The 23855-nt window shown below is 39.0% G+C and overlaps 3 protein-coding genes across 5 annotated transcripts; 1 reads left to right on the top strand and 2 right to left on the bottom strand.

The window, feature by feature from the left end:
• Positions 1-2348: 2348 nt before the first annotated feature.
• nkpd1 (NTPase, KAP family P-loop domain containing 1) lies at positions 2349-9260 on the top strand. The gene is made up of 6 exons (XM_026378477.1): positions 2349-2478; positions 3378-3622; positions 4311-4427; positions 4951-5234; positions 6397-7851; positions 8309-9260. Exons 2-6 carry the CDS (start codon positions 3604-3606, stop codon positions 8600-8602), a joined length of 2169 nt encoding a protein of 722 aa, XP_026234262.1. The 5' UTR covers positions 2349-2478; positions 3378-3603; the 3' UTR covers positions 8603-9260.
• A 664-nt stretch (positions 9261-9924) lies between these two features.
• On the bottom strand, positions 9925-14992 carry LOC113174446 (LIM and senescent cell antigen-like-containing domain protein 1). 2 transcript variants are annotated; one of them, XM_026378478.1, is made up of 10 exons: positions 14817-14991; positions 13922-14078; positions 13719-13785; positions 13294-13414; positions 12982-13131; positions 12728-12878; positions 11907-11999; positions 11705-11753; positions 11512-11587; positions 9925-10729 (listed from the first exon to the last, which is right to left on the bottom strand). In XM_026378478.1, exons 1-10 carry the CDS (start codon positions 14843-14845, stop codon positions 10615-10617), a joined length of 1008 nt encoding a protein of 335 aa, XP_026234263.1. In that variant the 5' UTR covers positions 14846-14991; the 3' UTR covers positions 9925-10614. The 2 variants fall into 2 exon arrangements, with proteins under 2 accessions (XP_026234263.1, XP_033181817.1); XM_033325926.1 differs by lacking the exon at positions 9925-10729 and adding an exon at positions 10796-11270 and having other exon boundaries at positions 14817-14992.
• A 1540-nt stretch (positions 14993-16532) lies between these two features.
• LOC113174704 (F-box/LRR-repeat protein 3-like) lies at positions 16533-23810 on the bottom strand. Of its 2 annotated transcripts, none has more exons than XM_026378793.1 (6): positions 23511-23810; positions 21914-22118; positions 21056-21220; positions 20806-20928; positions 20117-20288; positions 16533-19770 (listed from the first exon to the last, which is right to left on the bottom strand). In XM_026378793.1, exons 2-6 carry the CDS (start codon positions 22115-22117, stop codon positions 19130-19132), a joined length of 1305 nt encoding a protein of 434 aa, XP_026234578.1. In that variant the 5' UTR covers position 22118; positions 23511-23810; the 3' UTR covers positions 16533-19129. The 2 variants fall into 2 exon arrangements, with proteins under 2 accessions (XP_026234578.1, XP_026234579.1); XM_026378794.1 differs by lacking the exon at positions 23511-23810 and adding an exon at positions 22911-23495.
• Positions 23811-23855: the final 45 nt, after the last annotated feature.

The following is a 23855-nucleotide window of genomic DNA, read 5'->3' as shown; positions in this document are numbered from 1 at the left end:
CCTAATATTTGCCACAGAGGTATCAAACAAAAAGTGGATCTTGTGAGTGTGAAGGACTTTTCATCTCCCTGTCTCTTGTGGGATTGTTAAACCAAGACCGTGTCTATAGATCTGTGGGAGCTACTGAATTCAGACATCGCCATTTGTTGGTGCCATCATCCCCTTGGTAACAATAAAGAACAATCTGCTTGTGGCAGGGATTTGGACCCCTGCACCACAGGGTGCAGACCCCATCATCAACGAAGAAGAAAAGCTTAAGACATCATAGCCCCGGAGTTGGCAGTGCTTACTTTCAGTGTATCTGGCTATTTCGCTGTCCTCTTCCTGTGACTTAGCAGCATCTGCAGTGAAACCAATCAATAGATCACACCAATGAAAGGTCTTGAGGCCAATTAGGCCAGGCAAGCTGGACCACGGCCAAGCTGGTGTAAGCTGTGTCTATACTGACGCTCGTCTCATCTTAAGAAGCGTGGATAAGCAATAAAGGCAGATAGATATTACTGTGTATGCAGCTGAGTGTGTGTGTGTGTGTGTGTGTGTGTGTGTGTGTGTGTGTGTGTGTGTGCCCTGCTCGCTGCAGTTACTCATTTACATTAAATGATCATCAGCTCATCCGAGAGAAGTTCTAGCACATCTTAGCCCTCAACCGCACCCCTTGTTCAGTAAATGCCTCCTTCACTGTCAGGTCTGCTCCTGGTCTTACATACCAAATAGACCAGAGAAGTGTGATCAAGGGCGCCTGATCAAATGTCATTGTACAGGTACCATTCACAATGCTATAGCACCCTCTATTGGTGTGTTAGACTACAGCATGCCTTTTTGGGTAACGTCCCACACTATCTGTTGCGTTCATGCATCACAGTTGATGCAAAGTATTTTTAAATGTCTATATTTTCAATCTGTTCCTGACAGAAAGCAATTGTCATCTCCTGAAGCTGACATATCGCCATACATAGTTTAATTTCCCTTTGCATCTAGCAAAAAATCTCTTCAAGCCTGCCCAGTCCTGAAATATAATTTATGTGTCTGATACCCATCTTGGATTAATCATGACGGTGAATTCATTAACCTTAATTGCAAGGTTTATGCGATGAAAGGGCAAGGTGTGGTGAGGGTTCATAGAAGGGGAGATACCATCCAATTCATTCAGTATTGATTTACATTGACTTCAGGCCAAGCAATAAGTGAGACCCTCACACTCTCACACACACACACACACATACACAAACACTCTCTTTCTATGACAATCAAGTTAATTAAAGTAGTTGAACAATCAGGTACTTGGGGAAAAATTAGGGAATTAGTCACCCTCAGGCCAAGTGCTTTAAATCTTAATCAGACCTACACTAATTAAACATCATTTCTGCAACTGGTCTAAAAATTGACAGTCTTCAGATGATTGTGTGTGACGTTTCGTTCAGTGTTTGGCTTTAGTGTACAAAAAAGTAAAGTTCTGGACATCGCTGTGAACATCACAGTGGCCAGCAAACGACAATACTATTAATACAAACACTGATCAGAGAGAAACACAACTTCCTCTAAACATTTAACCAAACTGTATTTTAATATATAGTATATAAATAATGTAGGGTGATAAGTAAAGTGTAGTAAGTAAAATCCATAGCAGTCCAATACTTGTTTATCACTATTAGTAGAAATATGTGTTGATAAAGTAATCTTGAAGATGATTTACTTCACAAAGTTGATTTGTTTGCGGAGGACCCATGTTACCCGCTCGACACCAGATGGTAAACAGAAAAAGTGGGTTAATACAAAAAAAAAAACGTAAAAAAGAAAAAATATGCCAAAAGAAATTAGGCTTCTAGCTTGTTTTTCAAAGCTTGACTAACCAGTTATGTCATAACAAATCCTGCTCTGGGCAGAAAAGGCTTTGGTGCTGCTGCTGCTTTGGAATTTGAACCGCTCTGCACGTCAGTTCATGCCAGGCACAGCGATCCAGCCACTCTCAACCTGAGGGACAAACTAGGAATTCAGCTCATGAATCATGCAGACCCAGGGATCCAGCATGAAATCACCCATTTGTTCCATTTTTCCATGGACTGAAAAGGTTGGACAGTTAATGCCAGAAGCTATTGCAAGAATGAGGATTTTTCTACCTTGTAATGCTTTCAGGAACTACCCACTTCACTTAGATTCTGTGAATAGAAAGGAGATTGGGAGCGAGAGCATAAAAGTAACGGATTGGAAAAGGAGAAAGGAAGAAATGTTCAGCTCCATCTCCCAGAAATCATTTCATCTTGTATGTGACCTCACTTCCTGGAAAGTGTTATCAGTTGCCTTTTTTTTTTCTATCTTATCACTATTGTAAAGTTTTACAGCACTGAGAAATTGGTGGTATGAAGTCCACCACACCTCAGCTGCTACTGCATGGCCCGCACGGTTTACTGGACACATTAATGGTAGTGGTTCAAGATGAGCTAGAATAAAGATCAAGGCTGACATTTGGAACTGAACCGGGTAAGATTGTTTCATTAGTAACATATCAATAATATGTCAGTCGTTACTTATTGGGAGCTTAGAGCATGATTACAGCAGTTTTCAGGTTATAGTTTAAATCTCTTTTGTGCACAGTGATCAGAGGAGGAACCTTCAAAGTTAAACATTCTCCTTTATCACAAACAAAAGCTCTAATTGTCAGCGTGTCCATGAGTCTATTAGGCCTGTGTAGTCAAGAACACACGTCCTCGCCAACAGCGAAATAGGACAAGGTAATTCAAGGTAATGATTGACACAGCAAAACAGAAATGTCTTTGTAACAGCCTGAACCACCTGTGTAGGGACGCTGCCGGGCACCAGAAACTGGAGTCTAAATCTTTATATGTGCAAACACACTTGGCTAATAAAACTGTTAATAAAACTCCAACTGAGTGTAGGTCAATGTTCAGATCAGTAGGTTATGACTTTAAAACTCGCCCCACTATTAGCTTAGTAGTACCAACTCAAGACTCAAAACTGTAGACGCTGCAGGCGACGTATACCGTTCACGTTCCCCACTACAAACTCTGCTGCACATACATAAATAACAGGTTGACAATGGAGCCTTCTGCTACTTACTGATCTATTGTTCTGAGCTGAAGGAACCATCTGACCCTTCAAAAGACTGAATGTACAGGTGCAGCTAAAGGCAGTCAAATGTACTACATTATTTACACCATAGTTGGGTTTGTTTAGGGAAGAGATGTGATAAAAACAATGTTGCTGAGTGAGCAACTGCCTTTCACAGCCAAAGCTTGTGTTTGTTTACATTTGTTCGTCAGATTCAGTCACAGTCTGTGAATTACGCAACATAATTGTGCATCAGGTGTCTTTTCCTTTCAAAGTCTAATTTCTACCTAATGTCATTATTATCACCGCAGAATAAGCTGGATTCAACACCAGCTGCGTGTCATAACACTGGCGATTCTAGTTCCTCCTTCCTGGAAACAAAGACAAAACACAAGGAGGGACCTGTACCTAAACAGAAAAGGCACGCATACAGTCAGACACACACAACTCTGCACAGGCTACTTGTATGCTGAGACTTCTGCGCTCCCTTATAAGGGTCAGGGGTATTTTCTGTGAAAGTCCCACCACACAGCCGTCATGTACGAGCCAACAACAGGTAAGTGACATGCAGGTACAGTAATGATATAAATACAGTATATGCTCCCTCGATTTCACTTTCAGTTTCGTTTGACACACAATGAAATGGTATTGTTGTATTATTATTATAATCAGTAGTAGTAGTAGTAGTAGCATCATTATTATTTATGTAAGAGCCAGGGGGTCTTCATCTACCTTTGTCAATCCCATGATAATATCATGAATATATAAGTATTATTTACACATTCAAATCTTATTTAATTGGCTGTACAGTAAATTTCCTATAAGATCATTTTCTATAAATTGTGTCTTTTTCACTCCTGTTCATTAAATGCTCATAAACATTCTCCTCAAATTAGTGCAAATGCTCAGCTTACTAGTATGACACCAGCATGACACCTGTGTACCTGCATCATTATTTCAATTAGTTTTGCATGCACTGAGATAAAATAGGATGGCCTTTAATCAAGAATGTTGTCAGTAAGAATTAATCACGCGGGTATTTCGACCAGAGATCCTGTTTTTTTTTTTTTTTTTTTTGACTGTGCACTAATTATTTGAATGGGTCTGTCAAATAATGTCAGTAGGTTCGCTGGGAGGCTTCTGATTGAGGATTTTTGCTCACAACATGACCCACTAGATGAAAGCATCAGCTAGAAATGTAACATGAGTTACCCACGCTGTTTTCGTTTTACACATGCTTCCAGATCATGTTTATGCATACGCCCTGTCGAAGACCCTGACAAAAGTTTCATCACCTGCAACTGTGGGACTCTACTCTTCATGCCAGAATCAAATTAACATGATCCTCAGACAAATGCAAGGTATATAAATAGTTTGACCTTCCCAACATGTTATCTCTTTGTCCGCATACAGAATACAGGTTTTCAACAATGACTGAATGAAGCACGTGCAGCTTTAGCTGAAGACTGAAATAGAAAAGACAAGTTCAAGGTTTTGCTTTGTGTTACATGAAGGTCTTGGTTGCAGTGATGATTTTTGGTTTAAAACCTTAGAAGACATATTGCACATGTTGAATCAGGCAAAATACAAAATATCTCAACATCATAATAAAGCTAAAAATCATTGCAGGGCTGATAATAAAGAATTATTGTTGTTATTTATTAACTTCATATGAAGTTTTCATTGTCTTTATTCAATGTATTTACTCACTGGAATAGGTTTTGTGTTTAGTATCCTGCTTTTGACCAGCACTTCTTCCACTAGATCCTCTTTACATTTACTCTAAATAGCCAACATGTTTACGTCTTGATATTTCTCTCTTGATTTATATTATTTTATCATTTACCCTAGATGTAAATATTATAAATGTTTGTGTCTCTTCAGTGTACATGAAGCAGGAGGATGGGAAGACTTCATTTGCTGGCTTTCTAGCGCTCATTGGCCGACTGCTCTTCTACAGGCCCGTTTGGACTGAAGAGAACCAGACGCAAAATAACATCAGGTTTATCTATGTGCATTTTAGCGCCTGGCATTTTGCAGGCAGCGACCTGCTTTGGGCCGGCCTCGTCATACGGCTGTTTCATGCCATGCAGATCAACTTTGGGAAATTACAGCTTGTGCTCTACCGTGTGGCTCAATATGATGAAGATGAGGAACTCAAGAAGAAGGTCTGTGAATTGTTTTTTGTTTTTTTTTTCCAGTAAACAAAGCATCGTCTAATTCCTTAGCAGATTAACTAAAAGACTACATTTGTTGCTGGCACTAATAATGTTGAGGGCTGTATTTGGTATAAAATTTCTGTATCCAGACATTGTCGGACAGCAAGATCTGTCTTTTTTTTCCTTTATTTCTTTATTTTTCCAATGTTTTGAACATAACACAAACAAAATGCCTTTCTGATTTGGCAGCCCCAGTCTCGCCAGCAGATATCTCAAAACCTTATATATACATTATACATCACAACTGAGCCTACTGCAGCGCAATACCACCAAAATGTTAAATTATTCAAACTGCAATTAATTAAAAATATTATTTTCGAGTTGAAATATAGGGTATTTGATCTTGTGTATAATTAAGAATAGATACACTGAAAATGCACATTCCAAAGTACAACTTTGGTTCAACAAAGGAGAATACTCGGCCGTGGTTGTGTCTAATGCAGCATTTCTCCACATGATTTCATAAAGAGGAAGGGTACTTACTAATCACGAACTGAGATTTTAACAGTGGTTAGGAAAATATATGAAAAGTCAGATGACATTTGTGAAAGTGGTTGTCCTCAAAAAATGGCACCACACACATTTTGCTATTTACCAATCTGTTTTTAGTGCAAGGTTGAAAAACAGATGGTTAAGAGCCTATGACTTGGCACAAAGATTACCTGTGGAATATATTTACGACCATCCATTACGTCAACCATATTGACCGCATCCATTAAAAAGAGATCCACTGCACACAAAACTGAAAGATTAAACTTTGCATAAAAACATAAAAGGAACGCTGATGAATACCGGTATCACCTTCTTTAGTCGTAATAAACCCACATAAATTTGTTAGTGACCTTGTCAGGACTACTACAACAACTGCATAGCGGCAACTGTGAAACACGGAGGTGGGAGTGTGCTGATATGGGGCCGTATGTGTTAAAACATTATAGAGAAGAAGACATTGTTGGTGCAATATCAGTACAAGTTTGTAAACTCAAAACCCCTGTCTCAAGATCCTTGGCAGTTAAGGCATCTCCAACATGATAATAATCTGTTTTTTACAGACCTAAGCATCTAACCATCTTTTTTATTTTTCTGGTTTGCTTTTTATAAATATGTTCAGATAGTGCAGGAAGGTCCCAACCACTGGCGGTCCAAGAGGATTTGCTGCTGTCCTCTGTGGTTTGTCGTACTGTGCATTGTTTTGGTACCACTTGTCATCCTGGTATTCCTGTTTACGGTCGATTTTCCTAAACCTGAGGTGAAACCAGATGAGTTGACTGAGCCAATGGCCCAGGTGGGTGTGCTGGAGGGCCTGGCTATTGGTGCACTGGGAGTCCCTTTAGTGAGTGCTCTGAGATATGCTTTTTTGATCATTAAGAACCTCATCTTTAATGTGGATCTGAACATCAAGAGAAGGATGGACAATGAACAAATCAGCAGCCAACTGGGCTTCATGAACGAGGTGAGGAAGGAAATGTGGTTCCTCACTAGCTTCATAAACTTTATGGAGGTGTTTGAAAGGAGAAGAATTCGAGTAGTGCTGAAGATTACCAATCTGGACCGGTGCTCCCCCAAGAAAATTGTTGCAGTTTTGGATGCCATAAACATTCTGCTTTCGGATGAGGAAAGTCCTTTTATTTCAATTTTGGCAGTAAACCCAGATGTTCTTGTACAGAAGGTGAACTTTGCAGATGGCTGCTTCAGCAAAGAGGACAGAGCTTATGCATTGTTGAATCGCGTAGTAACTCTTGCATTCACAGTTCCACCACTCTGCGATGACTCAAAGCGTAGTTTATTTAACAGTCTTGCTACCAATTCAGAAATCCCTGAAGATACAATTATTATGAGCTTCAAAAAGCCATCTGCCTCAGATGTAGTATCCGTAGTGGAAATCGCAGAGGACAATGCATTTGAAATGAAGGAGGTTGATCCACTGATCAATAACACTACAGTAGCACGGGACATAAATGAGGAAGATGTAGACATGTTGGTCAGGAGCATCCTAACTAGCAATGAAAGAAAACTAAACAAATATTTGTCTGATGATTCCATGACTATTAGGAGGGTAATCAACTCTATTCGAGTGACTGTGATAATCATGAAGGCCTTGAAGCAAGAGCTTCCTCCACCAGAATACGTTGCAGCGTGGGTAGTCTTAGCCACACAGTGGCCCTGCCGACTCAGCTGGATCATCCAGTGTGCGGAAGACGCTCAGCAGAGGGCAGACATTGACGGTACCAATGAGGCTAACACTGACGATTCAAAGACCTTATGGAAAGTCTTCAGAGAGTCCAGGGCAGAGCTGTACGTGATGCGTGCACAGATTGAGGACCTCCTCGAACTGGACGGAGATCCGGAAATGTTTGAACGTTTTCTTACAGTAGATTTCCAATTCACTATGAAGGACTTGAAGTCATTTGAAATGGCGACAGTAAACCTGGATCACTCAATTAGGAAGGAGCTGGCTCAGATCAGAGGGACATCCAGGCTGAAGGATTCTGGCTGGATGAGAAACATAGCTCCTCTGCCAATCTCAAGGATCATCAATATGGAGACAGAGGATGTGTGTGAAGAGGTAAGAATCTCACAGACATATAACTGTTAAGGTTTTAGTCCTGGCACATGTAACAGTACAGCTAAAACCTCCCTGGCAGCTACTTCAACAGAAATTCAACAAAAAGACTGTGTACTGTGGCTCTTTGTAGTGAAGCCAAACAAACCTGAAGTGAAATAAAGAAGTTAGTCACTGTTCCATCATGAGCAGCCACAATCAGATGTTCACACAACATGATTCACTTTCCCACAGTTAGGGCAAAGTAAACGGAGCTGTTTACTTTACTGGGAGGTTAGAGTAATGCAGACTCTCTTCCTCTGACAACTCACTCAGAAAACATAAAGCTTAGCAAGATCTATATTTTAAAAATAACTTTACCTTTAATTGGTTTTATCTCATGTAAATCGAGTAATATCAGAGAGGATTGGGAAGTAAATCATGTTACCCACCTGTGTTTTAATGTTTTTATTTTTCCTAGCTGAAGAAGATGAAATACCCCAACAAGTATATCGATATTGTGAAAAGCAATGACCTCAATGGTTCAGCCCTGGTCTTTGGAAATGTAGATGACCTTAAAGACCTCCTGGGTATGACCTTCGGTGAATGGACAACTTTTCGACTGCATTTCCTGGGTTTACGATCACATCTTCAATCACAACACACAAGTACACCATGGATGCTTTCTTATTCTCAGGGGAAGCCATCAAGATTTCCCCAACATGTTGCACATCATTACTCATCTAATCCCAATCAGGTTAACAGCTCAATGTAGGAGTTCAATCCCACTGTGAACAATTTTTAATGAGGAATGTTGGGTAGTGTTCACTTTGTCAATATATCTGAGAAAGAAATATAAGCTCACATTCATGAACTTAGATGTAAAAAGTAAACTTTTAGTCGCAGCGGCCTGTGATTGATCACGTGTCAATTCATGCTTCATGTCATAATTAGGAAAACATTTGTAGTACAACAATGATAGCTGGAGTGTTACAGATATCATTCATGATTCAAACTCAACTCATCATTCTGGGCAAAAGCACACGACTAAAGAGTTAAATAAATAAATGTACTTATTTTTGGTTCATTCGTTGTGTCTTTGCCACTCTTATGATTTGGAATGAACTCTAACTTTTAACGTAATTTTTTTGTGAAATATAGGATTATTTAGGTTTCTTCTGGTTTATACTGTGCATCATGGTGCTACCAGCTCAAAAGCCTCTAATCATATCAAAGTCAGAGAATATTGTAGGTTTAGGATGATGAAGTTTATTAGACGTTTAGGATTACTTTATTATATTATATACGTGTATATGCTCCAGTAAACTGTAATTCTTCATTTCATGCAAATCAATCAAATGTAAACTCAAGACAAATGAAATGTGTATGTGACATATATGCAAGTGTCCTTAATAAAAATGCTAAAAAGCAAACATTTGTTGTGTGCCACAGGCAAACCTATACATAGGTTTACAAACAGCCAAGCAATGTGCTGATTAAAGTTTTAAACATTGAGGTGTTAAATAATCAGCTGGAGGTTTTGGTTACAACTTTCTTCAAAGTTGCAAATGTTATTTTGGCTAAAAATATCGGGAAAGAAAAGCCTAGGTAGAGTATGAACAATAGATTACACTACCATTCCATCTGCTTGATTAACACCAGTAAGTTTCTTTTTTAAAAACATTTTGTCTTTCTAGTCTTTACAGCCCCCTCCGATCTTAAATATATTGATGTTTCACGATGAAAGTGACCAATTTCATACCCAGACACAGAATAATTCTGTGAATAAGTAAGGTACCCCTGCACTTTTTTCTGCTTTTTGTTGTTGTTGTTGTTGTATGCCACAATTTTCCCTTAAGGGTAAATACAGTAAGTGGCAGTAAGTTTCTCAGCCAACGCCCCAACTTAAACCGCACAGAACTTCTGTGGAGAGACCTCAAGATGAATATGATAGGGCTAAATTTAAATTTCTAATTAAATTTACAACAAAAAGGTAAAGGGGGAAACCCAACTTTTAAATAAAACCATATAAACTAATAGAAATGTGACCAGAGGCACGAGAGACTAAGTCTAAACATCACATAGCTACTTCTAAACTACATTTAATGCCACTGTTTATTATGAATTACAGTAAACATAACCAAATGTGCTGTTAGCGCTTAATAGTCTGCAGATGAGCCTTGTTCCCAGTAATAGCTAATTTGAAGTTTTTCTTAAACACATTTTTTCCATGCTGGCAAGAAGTAACATTACTGTACTGAGCATACAATTCTGTTTTTAGTAGATATTTAGTATATTTCAGATAGATATAATGAGGCATAACTGTACGTAACAGTATGTAAGTTACATATTAACAAGCAGCTGCACTTTAAGACACATAGATTATATATATTTAAGGCACAAGAATAATTCACAATAATGCCAATCTGTGTACGTTTGAGAAAAACCACTTGGCAATTATGGTCATGAGGTCAAAATAAACTCAGGCACCATATTTGTTGGTTTAGACAGAATAACAAATTTCAACAATTTAGGAATGTATTATTAAAACATATAAATTTTGTATTTAAAAAAAAAAGTGCATCTGCTAACAGGCACCTGTATGACAAGACCACAGTGGTATATTTATGTTTATAAAGGGATCCCAAATTAACATTTGTAAAATTGATGTACTAGCACAGTGCCAGTTTACACCTCATGCTGTACTGCACCAACTCTCCTGGATGTGTTACTATCACAGCAATAGCAGAAAATACAGTACTTCCAATTTGTTTGGACTGAAGCAGCTCACTTGCGTCCCAATGACTCAGCTAGCTTCTTGAGTCGCTTCTTCAGCTCCAGAGGAAACTTCTCATAACACTTTTTACAAACAGGCTTCATGTCAAACTCAACAAACTTGTTTCTGCAAAGAAGGAAAAAAATACCATGTCACTTAGATATGAATCTGCAGGATGATTTTTTTAAATGTATTATTATTATTATTATTAGTAGTAGTAGTAGTAGTAGTAGTAGTAGCACTCAGCACTGTCAATTATATTAACATTAGTTATTATTAGAACATACTACAACTATGAGGGAACATCTTTCTCATACAGAAAGATCATGAAAAATGGCTAAATTATCCTGTAGCTTTGCCTTTCACTGCATAATATCAATGACGCGTCACGCGTTAAGAAAAAGAAAATCTTGACGGAAGTTCAGTTTTTTCATAAGTATTAAATAAAATACAGTAAAAGGAGTAAACAAAGAAAAGGAGAAAGACATAGATAGCACCAACCAACAGATGGAGTGGTGAGCTGTAACTTTAAAGACAGAGAGCAGGCTTTTTCTTGCGCTCTTTGGCATCACGCTCACGTCGAGCCAGACGGCGTTTCAGCTCCTCAGGCATGTGCTCATAGCAGTGCTTGCACACTGGCCTCAGGTCAATCTCAACAAACTTATCTCTGAGTTACCACAGATGCAGCAAGTGCAGCATATAAGGACAAATCGGTGGAAAGGGTGAAAAGGAAAAGAGCCAAACAGGGAAGAGTTGTAACAGGAGAGTGAAATACACAAATGCAAAAGTGTTAAGACTGGATGCATAAGTAGGAGTACTGCAGAATAAGGACAACAATCAGCTGGTAATACTGCACATGATTAGTTAGTAAAATAATAATAATAATAATATTAAGCACCATCACTTACTTGAGAGTGAGTTTTGTGTTGCAGGTGGAGCATGAGAAACAACTGACACACCAGGCCTTGTTGAGAGCAGACACAACTGAGTGACGGGCACAGAGGAGAAAAGGAAAATCATGAATATTAAACTGTTGTATCGTCACGCAACACTTTGTCTAAATTACTAAAAACACTGTAGCATTAGCATATTAATACTCACCATCGCCTTCAATCACACGGTTGCAGTGATAACACACATCACCGAAGAGCTTGATAACAGAGAAACAAGGAGACTTAGTGTTTACACAGTAAACACAAATTTGTTTATTTGATGAAGCAATAAGGGATTAGAAGCAGTGTGTAATTTTTAAGACTTTACTACCAAACCCTCCATTTTACTTGGTTTTACATTTCTTTCTTACCTGGTTATAATGAGTCTCACAATAAGCCAAACCTTTCCTCTCATAATGACGATGACCAAGGAAAGGCTTCTCACACTTTGCGCATACAAAATGCTGTAAACGAAAACAAATGTTGCTGAGGAAAAGGAGAAAATCTCTGATGAGGGAATGTGGAACTGACAAGAGAAGCAATCACCAACCAGAGCTCTGGAGAAACCAATGCAATGTTTTGTTTTTCTACTACCTAGCAGATAAAGCACCTGAAGTGATCAGATACAAAATGAAGTCTAGCTAACGACTGTCTGCAGCATTAAATTTCCATATAGCGTTGAGATTTTTGAGGAGCTTAAAATGCAGCAACCTCCCAACGAATAACTTAATTCTGCCTCAGGAGAAAACCTTTTTAAAAAGGGCTCACCTTTCTCTTGCTGCTTCAGATTAGCTCATTTACAATGTTTTGATTCTAAAGAGGTTCATTTGGTGAATGAAATGTTCCTATGCATAAGTAATGAAATGTGTAAAATTAATTACAGATTTCTGCTACAACCTGACACTTGCTCCCTGTCATTATTAACCTGTTAGGAGTCTTTCTGAAGCCTGCTTCAGGTAGTTTGACTTGTAATGAGGAAAACATTTCTACAGTAACTCTTGTTATACTCTTTTAAGTTATATTACTGCCTTACTTACACTTAATGATTTAATTTGTTTCATTCATCTGTAAATCTCTGGGAATTCTGACACACCATGTTGGCAACTAAATGAGAAATTTATTTCTAGATCAGTTTTCTTAAAAGAAGAAAACACCTGCAACATGTTACAGGCTAATTTCTTGCTCTACTAACCTCCACATGCCACTGCTTGCCCATGGCATTGACAACACGCCCCTCAATGGGTCTCCTGCAGGCACCACAGATTGGGACACCCATCTTATCATGGCAGGGCAAACAGTAGAGCTCTCCCTTCAGTTCTCTGGCTTCAGCTGTCAATTCCTTCCTGTGGGTAGAGGAACATTAAAACACTTATTATCATGTGGACTCAAAAGCTAAGAGTATGTGGTTTTCTGTACTAAGCGGTGATGTGGAGTGGCACGACTGACCCACAGTTGCTGCAGTTAAAGTGGTCTGGGTGATATGGGTCATTCTTAAAGATCAGTGGCTGCTCTTCAATGATAGCATGGCACTTCTGGCAGATATACTTGCCCATACCACGAGCTTTCTCACGGTTATGACATGGGCGACACAGGTGCCTTAGGGAAATAGAGAGCAAAAATTAGGAGTCTGACAAAGGTTTGACAAACTCAGTGACAGCTGCTCAAAATTCCAATATTTGTTGGTGATGGGTGAGTAACCAGCCATTTTACAGGCGGTCACAGTATTATATTGAGATTGTAATAAGATGGGATACTTACCTGCCAGCATTTTTGACAAACCCCACATCAGCAAGCACTGCCTGGCAAATGTCACAGCAGAAGCAGTCAGGGTGCCAACTATTGTTCATGGCCTTAATGACACGACCAATGATGAACTCGCCTGTGGGAAACCATAAGTGAGAGATCAGTTTGAAGCAAGTCAGTTTGACTTTTCTGATATTTGACAGGACTGGACAAATAATCCCTTTATGCAGACATGAGATGCACTTTGGTACCATGTCTAAACTGTAGTCCTCAGTTAGATCTAAATACCATCATATATATATATATATATATATATATATATATATATATGAATACAAGATTAATACATTCATTATTTATATGTATGTATGAACTTACACACAGCCACTCAAACAGATATGGAGAGACTCTAAACGAATGAGTAATACTGTAATACTCACCACACTGGTGACAGCAAGGAGCAAACAGCATCTGGAAGTCATGTTCACAATATTTTCTTCCTTCAAACTGTGAGTAGAAGAAGGGAGAGAAGTAAAGAATCATTCAAAAGATTCAAAATATAAGAGTGACAGACAAATCAACAGGTGAGCTCATCATACAGTTTGTGACCAGTGAAGATGACCAGTATATATAAGTGAATTACCTCATAGAAGAGCCCCTCTGGAAACTGCTGGAAACACTGGGCACACACAAAGCAGTGCTCATGGTACAGCTCTCCATTACTATTGACAATCTTCTCAGTCGGAGCAAATCCACTCTTACAGCGTTCACAGGCCGCACTGGCCAGGGCATTAGCAATGCTGTTGCATGAGACACGAAAATACATGTTAGTTCCCCAGAGTCCCTGTGACTTGTTAGGCTGACAAATAGCTGGGATGCAATGCAAGCCAAAGATCAATGTTTAACATTTCAAACATAGCTCCTACATTAACTGCTGAGCTTGTTTCAGCAGCTGTCACAGAGAATGGAAATAATATGTGAATGAGTAGAGGAACCCACTAACACTCTTAGTCACAGTCAGACCAAATTTGGTCAAGGAGGAGAGGAACTGAAACCCAGCTGAGAGGCTAAGTGTAGTTAGCCAATAAACCTTGTTTATGCTAACATTAGCGTCTACATTTAACTAACTATCATAAGGCCGTGGCTGAATGGGGTCTTAAAGCACTTTGAGACGGTAATAACTGCACAGGGTTACGAATTAAAAAGGAAATTCGACAAGTTCACTGAACTAACCGAACTAAAGAGCTAACTAACAGCTAGCATGCTAACCACTTAGCTCCCATGTGAGGAAGAACATGAATGCTTCATTTCAATAAGGTTGGCTAACTGGGTGTAAAGTGCTGTGAGTCAGCCTTTAACTGTGGAAAAACAAGCACCGACGTGTATTATCAGCGCTACTAGTCCCTTGAAACGTGCCACCTCTGTAGCCTAGCTGCTAGCTAACTTCACGTTCCCCACTAACGTTAGCTCGCCCGCTGGCCGCCCGGGGCGAGCTGCAGTTCGCGGTCTGTGTGGGTCGAGCTGGGGTCAAACCTCACCTGCCCGTCATTCCAGCCACCCCCAGCATCACCTCTCAGCACAGCTGTGTCAGGGACGTGGCAACTCTCTGCTCGGATCCTGGTGTAGTAACAACTCCTTCTGCAACTAGCGTCGGGTGTCGAGGAGGAAACGCACTCGTCCTGCGCCGGGTCGTCCCTCCCTGCGGAGCCGTGACGGAGCTGGCAGCGTCGGTCGGTGCCCCGCTGTGGGAGGGTCCGGCTTTCACACGGGGATAAGTTACACCAAAAAAAAAAACTTTACATTAAAGTACTTTAATGTACTTTAACTTACTTTAATGTACTTTAACGTACTTTAATGTACTTTAACGTACTTTAATGTGCTGTGTGTCTCTTTCCAACACCAACAACAAAGTAAAATACTGCACGTACTACTTCCATTCATTCCCTTTTTACACTGCTTTATGCATTTGATTGACAGTAGTATTATATATTATATATTATATATTATATATTGTTTAGTTGTATAATCGAACTATTGGACACTTTTGCACTAATCATGCAAACTTAAAAAACCCCACTTAAGAATGGGAATTGTGGTGAATTAAACCCAATATTAACCTGTACATCATTTGTAGGTTTATTGCAATGTGTCTTATGTATCCTGTAGGTCTACATGTACAGCAAATGGATTTTTCATGTCAACTATCTAAACCAGAGAAAAGCAATCTGAATAATTATGAACCTTTTTTTTCAATCAGTATTTTCTGACACAGCCAGCGGATAATTAAAAACAAACGACTGTAAGATTTATATGATAATGAAAACAATTATTTGACTTACAATAATGGAATGATATGATCTTGCCTGAGGTGTTCTGTGTGATAATTAATTATTAATAATTAATTAATTACACGTCTAGACAAAGTGGCTCAATATAAACCCTTCAGTCATAAACTGCCAGTCAGGCACAGACTGTATTTGCCTTCATATGAAGAGGTCTAATTCATCACAGCCTGTGATAACGTGTGTGTTTGTAGGTGTTAGGGATGTTTAGGTGAGGGATAGTTGCAGAACAACAAAACTTTTATTATTGTGGTTTAAGTTAGGTGATTTTACTGGATGGAGTTATTTTTTGATTATGATTGATTGAGCATTCGCTCCTTACTTAATCACTATTGTGTTTTATTAAACTCTTTTCTGTATAATGATCCAACTTCATCACAAGGCTCTCCGAAGTTTAATAAACTTAATCTTACTATTGATGCAAGATACAAGACTTTAGCTGCTCAACGGTCCATGGTCACCGTCGTCTCAGTCTCGACTTACTGATGCACCATATATTTTCCATAGCAGACCGTTTGGAAGTGCAGGCAGGTCACACACACACACATGCAATTATGATTTAGAGGGCAGAGATTAAGACCTCTGCAGAAGGCACACACAAATTGCTGAGGAAGAATAACTATTCTAAAGAAAAAACATTCAGCTTCTGCTATTTGTGTGGGATTCAGCAAGGCCAGCTTTCCAGGAATAAATAAATGCGACCTCACTCTGAAAATGTCTTCATTCGATTGTGAATAAGATTTACACCCACTATCATAAACCAAATCTTAAACACAACTGCACTTTGACTTTGCATTTAGAGTAACAAACTCAAACAAAACTAAAGTTTTCACTTTAAAAGTTTTTTATGGATTTATAATGTTATTAATTTTATAAAATTCACAAACTAAAATGTAATGTATGCATGTAGAAATCTGTTACTAATGTAGATCTTCAATGTAATGTCACTTTTGACTGCCATTATTCTTGACCTTAATGCAAAATGTTTTTGTACTTCAGACATGGAATAGATTCAGACACTTTTTAATGTGGCTACGAACCTTTACTGAAATTACATAACTTTAGGAAAAGAACAAGAGTCTCTTCCCATATATTTCAGTACAATGCAGCCTTGTTCAGCTAAAATAAAAACAACGCACTGAAACTGCAGCCCTTACATGGCTTCTATTTGAATATAACAAGAGCCATCTATAAGCATGCAAAGCATACAAATGCAGGTAATATTAACCGACAGATGGCGTGGTTCTATAAATACACAATAAAATGTACTGTAAATCAGTAAAGGGTAAAATTTTGCACGCCTTGAAACAGAAAACACAAAAGACATGTTATGATCATGATTCCCCATCAGAGGGCAACAACCGAAGAAATATTAATATGAAAGTGATTTTCTTCTTTAGAATCTTCTTATATAATCCACAAAAATCATAAATATCAACCCTTTAAAACAATTACTCAGAATCCATTCACTGAACATAATGATTTACAGGACTTTCATTGCACAGTCCAAGGGAACATCTTTCATCAAGTCCTCTTTAAAACACAATCCAGCTATTGTCATTTCACGCTGTTGCAAGAAAACATTAATGAGACATACATATTTCATTCTTACACATTCGGGCAAGGATTCAGTTACATCAACATTCAGCTGCCACACTGTCTTTTCTATAGGGTGAAATCATCAAAAGGTGCTACATCAAATTAAACACTAGAGTTTCTGGATGAAGCTGCACTTAACACTTTTATGAAAAGATAACAATATCTAGTAAACAATATAAATGACAATATGTTGTATGATCAAAAATTATCTACGATAATGTTAACAATTATTATCCATTTGTGCTTAATCCACACACAGAAACATTTTCTTTTTGTGTTCTGTTTGTGAAGTATCATAATTGAATATTGTGGGCCTCATCACTACTATTTTTCCAAACTTAAACAAGATCGGCAACATGCATTAAAAGACAATAACAAAACATGGAAAAAAAGAAGCTATTTTAGTGTTTCTCACAGGGCAACTTTTTTGTTTGCCCTTTAAAATTTGCCTCTAAAATATGTTTTACAAATGCTAAATGAAAATATGGAAATGAATTGAATCAATAAGCATGGGAAATGTTTGTGTTATAAACCAGATTTGGTTTGTGCCTTTCCTAGAAGCTTCCCGGAATAATTTTTACACTTCAAGTGTTTACATCTAAACAATTACATGTGCCAACTTCATTTCTTTTTCTTCTTTTAAATCCTGAGTTTAAAACATTAGATCATGACCCAAAAAAAAGTTAAGTGAAAAGGGCAGCTTCACCAATTTACAACTTACTTCTTATTATTCTACTTCGGAGAGTACTTGTATTTAAATGGTATTAAACAACCATCTAACTTCCTTATATTAGAATATTTCTTTGCTTCTAGGTGAAAACCTTCTCCAGATGACATCACAGGACATGATATATTTTATTACTTTCTATTATCAAAGAAAGCTGAAAATCAGTTGAATCACGCTTTAACTACAGAGGGTGACTATAAGAACTGAAAATACATTAAATTCTAAATTTGGTTACTCCCATGCCCTAGTGACACTGCAGCTCATCTTCTTAAACTAACATCCTTCAATAGCGTAAAAGTGCATTGTTAATTAAATGTACAGATATATGACTAACACTATTACAATTTCTCCCCACATTTGTCTTGCAATATAAATATTTACAGTTGCAAATTCAGAAATACAGCTGCTGTACAGATTCAAAGACATTAGAGATGCATGGATTCAAATTCAAATCCTTATGTGATACTGCCTTCGAGCCCATAGTTAATGACCACCAAGCCATTTATCACCGTCATATGTGGTGACTGTCCATTGGTTGAAATATTTCTTATTCTTGAAAACATGAAATTGTGTCAATACTTGAGTTGTTAAGTATCAGAAACAAAAAACAAAACCCACTTAGGATCGGAATTGTGGTGAATTAAACCCAATATTAAGAAAACATTTTAGCTTATGCTGGTGGTCATCCCCACTTTTGATCTCAAAGTCTGAAACTGTGTGTGAAATTAAACTTGTTAATGTAAACTTTCTTTCTTTCTACTGAAGATATGTTTCCAACCTATGTACATAAAATTATTTCCCATTCATTTCAAATAATTACACACACATTCCCGTTATTCCCATGGAAAAGTTTCACCCCTGAATGATCCTAAAACACAGTCTCACCGCCCATGAAAAGGTACTAGATGTGATGAACAGCAAGACAAATAAATTTAGACATAAATATTCATATAAATATAAACATTATATACATGCAACAACATGGTGAAGCTGAAATCAATGTCCCATGTTTTTATATCAGAGATTTATCTTCTTCAGGTATTCTGGGAGAAAAAAGGTACATACTGTACAGTACAATGATGAGGAAAGAGGTTCTCTCAAAATAAAGAAAGAAAGCCTGCGCGCGCACACACACACACACACACTCATAAATTCATACATACCTACACATTCTCACAGAGCTCTACCAGGTAGGCATCATGTCTGGGAACCAGACACGACCCAAATGCTTTGACACCTCCCAGTGGATATCATCCAGCCCATAGCGGTGATCTGGAACCAGTACTTCCTCCATGATGGATAGCTGTGTCAGTCTGTCTCCACACATCTTGACAAACTCCACGAATGCACTGCAAGACACTTCACACTCTCCCAAGCCGATGGCTGACAGCTGCGTGCAGCGCTGGGCAATGCGGATGAGCTCTTCATCCAGCGGCCGCAGCCCGTTGGCGCACACCACTAGCTCCACCAGACGCGGGCAGGTGAGCCCAACACGGCCCAGCACGTCTTTACTGACAGAGCGGCCGAAGTACAAATGCGTGACAGGGATTTCATCACGGAAGAAAGGGCCGAACTCGTCCTCATAGAGGAAGAAGTACATGACCAGATTAAATTTCGGAGAGTGGCGCATCATGGCGTCCCAGCTGCTCTTCTTTATGGTGTGGAACTGTTGGCCAGGATTCTCACTAACAACGTCGATGCGAAGATGCTCAAGGTGAACATGCTTCTCTGAGGAGAGAGCGATGAGAAGTTCATCACTCAGCAGATGGTAGTTGAGAGCCAGTTCTCTAAGGCCATGGCACTGATCGGCCACACACAGGATGCCTGGGGTAGAGAAAACAGTAAGTACTGTTCTATCTCCCTGTTCAACTTAAGGCTTTTGACATTTTGTTTTTTTATTGTAACATTTAGGAAGAAAGATTGATTGAATTAGTATACTACTACATCTTCAAAAAACCCCAACATATCTTTATATCATTATCTTTCATTCATTATCAATCTACAAATGTGTCCTTTTACATCAACCAGTCCCTCTCAAGTTCAGCTGCTTAGAAAATCACAGGTGTTCCAGAGATGCACAAAAGGTCCCTGTTCTTATTAATTCAATTCTTAACAGTGATTAATCATTCATTAACATCTTTCATATATCATTCCTTCCGTTTGCTAATACCTGCGGGTGAAACATGCGGGCAACTGCTCATTTTCAGCAGTTTGAGTGTGTCACTGTTATTGGCCACCAGGACTTTGAGTGAGGGGTCATCAACGGGCGTGTCATCAATCTTCAGGGAGGATAGGGATTTGGAGTTGACAAAAACCACTGTCAGTGCTGAGATGAAATGAGACTGATGAAGAGAGCCAAAGAGAGAGATATTTAGTCATCTTTTTTTTTTTTTTTAGTAAACATGGTCATTAAAGTAGCTCTCAATGCCTAGCTGCAATCTGACATACAGATGCAGATACCAACTGTGAATTAAATATACTATATATAAATCTTGTCTGGATGTTGCATCTTTGGACTGTGTGCACAAGATATAAACAAAATTATACTAGCTTATAGATTTTATGCATTATTTAAATGCAAATGTTCAGCTATGCCACTTTATTTATGTCTCCAAGATTGACTGTCGTAGGAAATGGCTGAGTGCAATGTTTTTTAGCTGACAACTCAGAGATCTTGAATTATGGACCTTCCCACAAACCAGCTGCATCTTAGACATTAATCAGAGATCATAACTTAGGCGAATTGTTACACTACAGCAGTATGTTACAGTTCAGAGAAGCTCATGTTTCAACACTGTACCACGTGCCAACAACCTGTAGACAGACAGGCAGAGAAATAATTATCTTGCCGCAGCTCACCTTGGGCAGTTCCATGAAGCTGGGCCTGGCAGTAGAGATGAGCCCCAGTGTTTTTAAGGAACAATTAACAAGCTGAGAGAGGATGTCGCATGCTGCCTCCGCAGACTCTCTGCTGCTGTCCACCTGAACAGTTTAGAGGAAAGAAGTGAGAATCCAGTCACGCTGCAGCATGAACAGAACATAAGAATTCACTTGTCTGCATTCTTCTCTTCATGACTTTAACCACAAACTCCTTCTCGTTTATTGATACCTTAAAGCTGACATACTGCAGATGATTGGAGTGCCTTTTGATTATCTGTTTGATGAGATCTGGGTGTGTGGCCTTCAGGTAGGAGCTGGCTGGCTGGTTCAATTCAAACTCAAAGCACCGCCACAGCTCTGGCATGTGAAAAGCTTGATTCCACTCTCTGCACACCTGTAGTAATGACAATGTAGGCACGTGTTTGCTTAAACTTAAGAAGTATTCCTTGGTTGCTTGTACTCAAATGTATTTGATCACATTCAGATGCTAATATTCAAAAATAAAAGTATATATAAAAACAAAATATAAAATAGCATCCAGGAGAAACTGATCCTGACTGGAACCGATTTGACCTCTGAGCTGGCAAACTTCCCAGAACAGAGGCAGCGCATAGGGGATAAAGGAGCAGCTCAACTGTTTTTCCTAATTTTAATATTAGTAAAATATTACTGGAAATAAAGTTTTGGAAACTGAACATTAGCAATTACATTTCCAAATCTGAAATTCAATTTACACATGCATTATGGGCAAGACTGTATTGTGATAAATAAATAAATAAATGGCACCTTTGAAAAAACTAAGATGGTGAATAATCTTTTTTCCTTCAGCTCAGCAATGAGAAATGGTTTAGGCTGTGCCATGCTCAGTGCTGCACAGGTAGACTAAAATGATAAATTCTTCAACAATACCAGAAAGAAAACGATTCTGCCTTGTTTCTTCTGCAAACTTCAATAAAAGTCACACAACATGTGACAGTACTGCACAAAAATGTTCCCTTATTTAACAGTGATGATCAGTGTGTTCTTACAAGCCGCTATCTGACCAATCAGACTGAGGGACAAGCCTCTGTTTAGCCACAGCAAATACCTGAGAGGCGTAAGCCCTATCCAACAGAGGCAGGTACTGGAAGATGTGGAGCAGGATCTCCTGTGGCAGACACTCCCAGTAGGCTCCCCCCTTCTCCAAATGGTCCTCCGTCTTCTGCTTACAAGGCCGTTTAAGACTCTCCCGAGACCCACCACTGGTGCCGCCTCCGTCCTCCTGCTCATCCCCTTTGAGAACTCGTTTCATCCTGGGAAAACAAAAGAGGAGTTTGCAAAATCCAGATGGTTGGGTTGATATACATACATGGAGAGAGACACTCTCAGTTATTGAGCCTCTTCATCACAACACCTGACATGTTTTGTAGATGAAACCTTATTGAAACACCATTATTAACTTGATGACATGCCATGTCTGTGAAACCTCTGAGAAGATTCACAAGTGTAGAGCATCAATTACTTTATCATCCATATATTATAAATGCATTTATTAGCACATTAAATATTAAAAATAAGATGATTTTCATGACTTTCATCATAACTTATTCCTTAACTAACCAATATGATTATTTTTTCAAGCCAATACCAATATCTGATGTCTTTCCATCCAGTATGAGCAAATACCAAATCTTATACAGCATAGCATTGTTTTCCCAAGAGTGTTTTAACAAATACAGATTCAAATCATAGACATGCAAAAATATAACATGCTAGATTTGAATGTGATCAAATATATTTACGTACCAGCAACCAAAGAATACCTAAATAAGTTTAACCAAACACTTGACTACATTGTCATCAATGCAGATGTGCAGGGAGTGGAATCAAGATCCTACCTGAAAGCCACAGAACCAAATCTCATCAAACAGATAATGAATTTAATTCATTTAATTTAATCCCAAAAGTCCAGTGGGTCAGATAGACACCTACCAGTCAGCCAGCAATTCTGGTCATAGTGACTGTGAGCATCACTCCATACAATACAATATTGTTATATTTTATAAAACAACGTGAATATGGATACGGCATGTCTTATAATGTACCTTTGTTGTGAATGGGACAGTTTCCTGATCTTTTATAGGCCTGCAGCGTCGAGGAGGGCAATAGATTTCTTTATTTGTCACATTTGCAGGCTTAATAATGTCACATCTTTGGGACGATGGTCTCCCTAAGTGATTATTGTGCTGTTTTCCTTCGTGTATCGCACCGACATTGACGCATTAGTGAACAGAAAGGGGAAATCTGAAGTTGACAATAAGCAGATGTTTCCTCTGCTCAGCTGAGAAATGAAAACACCCGGAGGACACGCCTCCCTCTGCCTCAGCCCGCAGCACAGTCCCATGTACAAACCTACAGGCTAAAAAAGTTAGCTTCTGCGGACTGAAACTGTCTTCAATTGCACATTTTTGCACATAAATTGCGTTTAATAACAAAACCGACGGCTCACTTGACTAAACCAACTAGCACTCACCGAGACAGGAGTAAACGTTAACGAGCTAGCTTAGCCCAACCAACCGTTGCCTCCTGCTAACTAGCTACTTAGCAAACAAGTTGCACTTAACGTAAAGTTAAAAAAAGACGATATAAGTTGTCAGACACACGGTGCAGCTTCTCAGCAGCACCGGACACCGGCTTTTTCTTACTTGGCTTTCACCTCCGTCGGCTGTTTGTCAGAAAAGACGCTCCCTCAACCGGGACCGACACAAGAAAAGTGCGTACGAGCTGAGCGACCGATCAAACACATTGGACCATAGAGCAGCACGATGTGTCGGGAGGAGGTTAAAACACGGACTGAAGCTCGAGAAGCGATGTTTTCCAAAGTGTTTTCTTCCCCACCAGCGCTTGACCTAGTTTCTCAGCACAACTCTGCCGCTCCGGTACTTTGGCTGTCAGATAAAGATGGCGTTTGTGTTTGTTGCTGGAGTCGAGCGGAGTCAGGGGGCTGGTCTGCAGCGACGGCGACCCGTCGGCAGGGGGCGCCGTGTCAC

The sequence above is a fragment of the Anabas testudineus genome, chromosome 3 (genome assembly GCF_900324465.2).
Source record: "Anabas testudineus chromosome 3, fAnaTes1.2, whole genome shotgun sequence".
Taxonomy (NCBI): domain Eukaryota; kingdom Metazoa; phylum Chordata; class Actinopteri; order Anabantiformes; family Anabantidae; genus Anabas; species Anabas testudineus.
The sequence above is the reverse complement of the archived record's forward strand: the minus strand, read 5'-3'. Positions and strand labels throughout refer to the sequence as shown.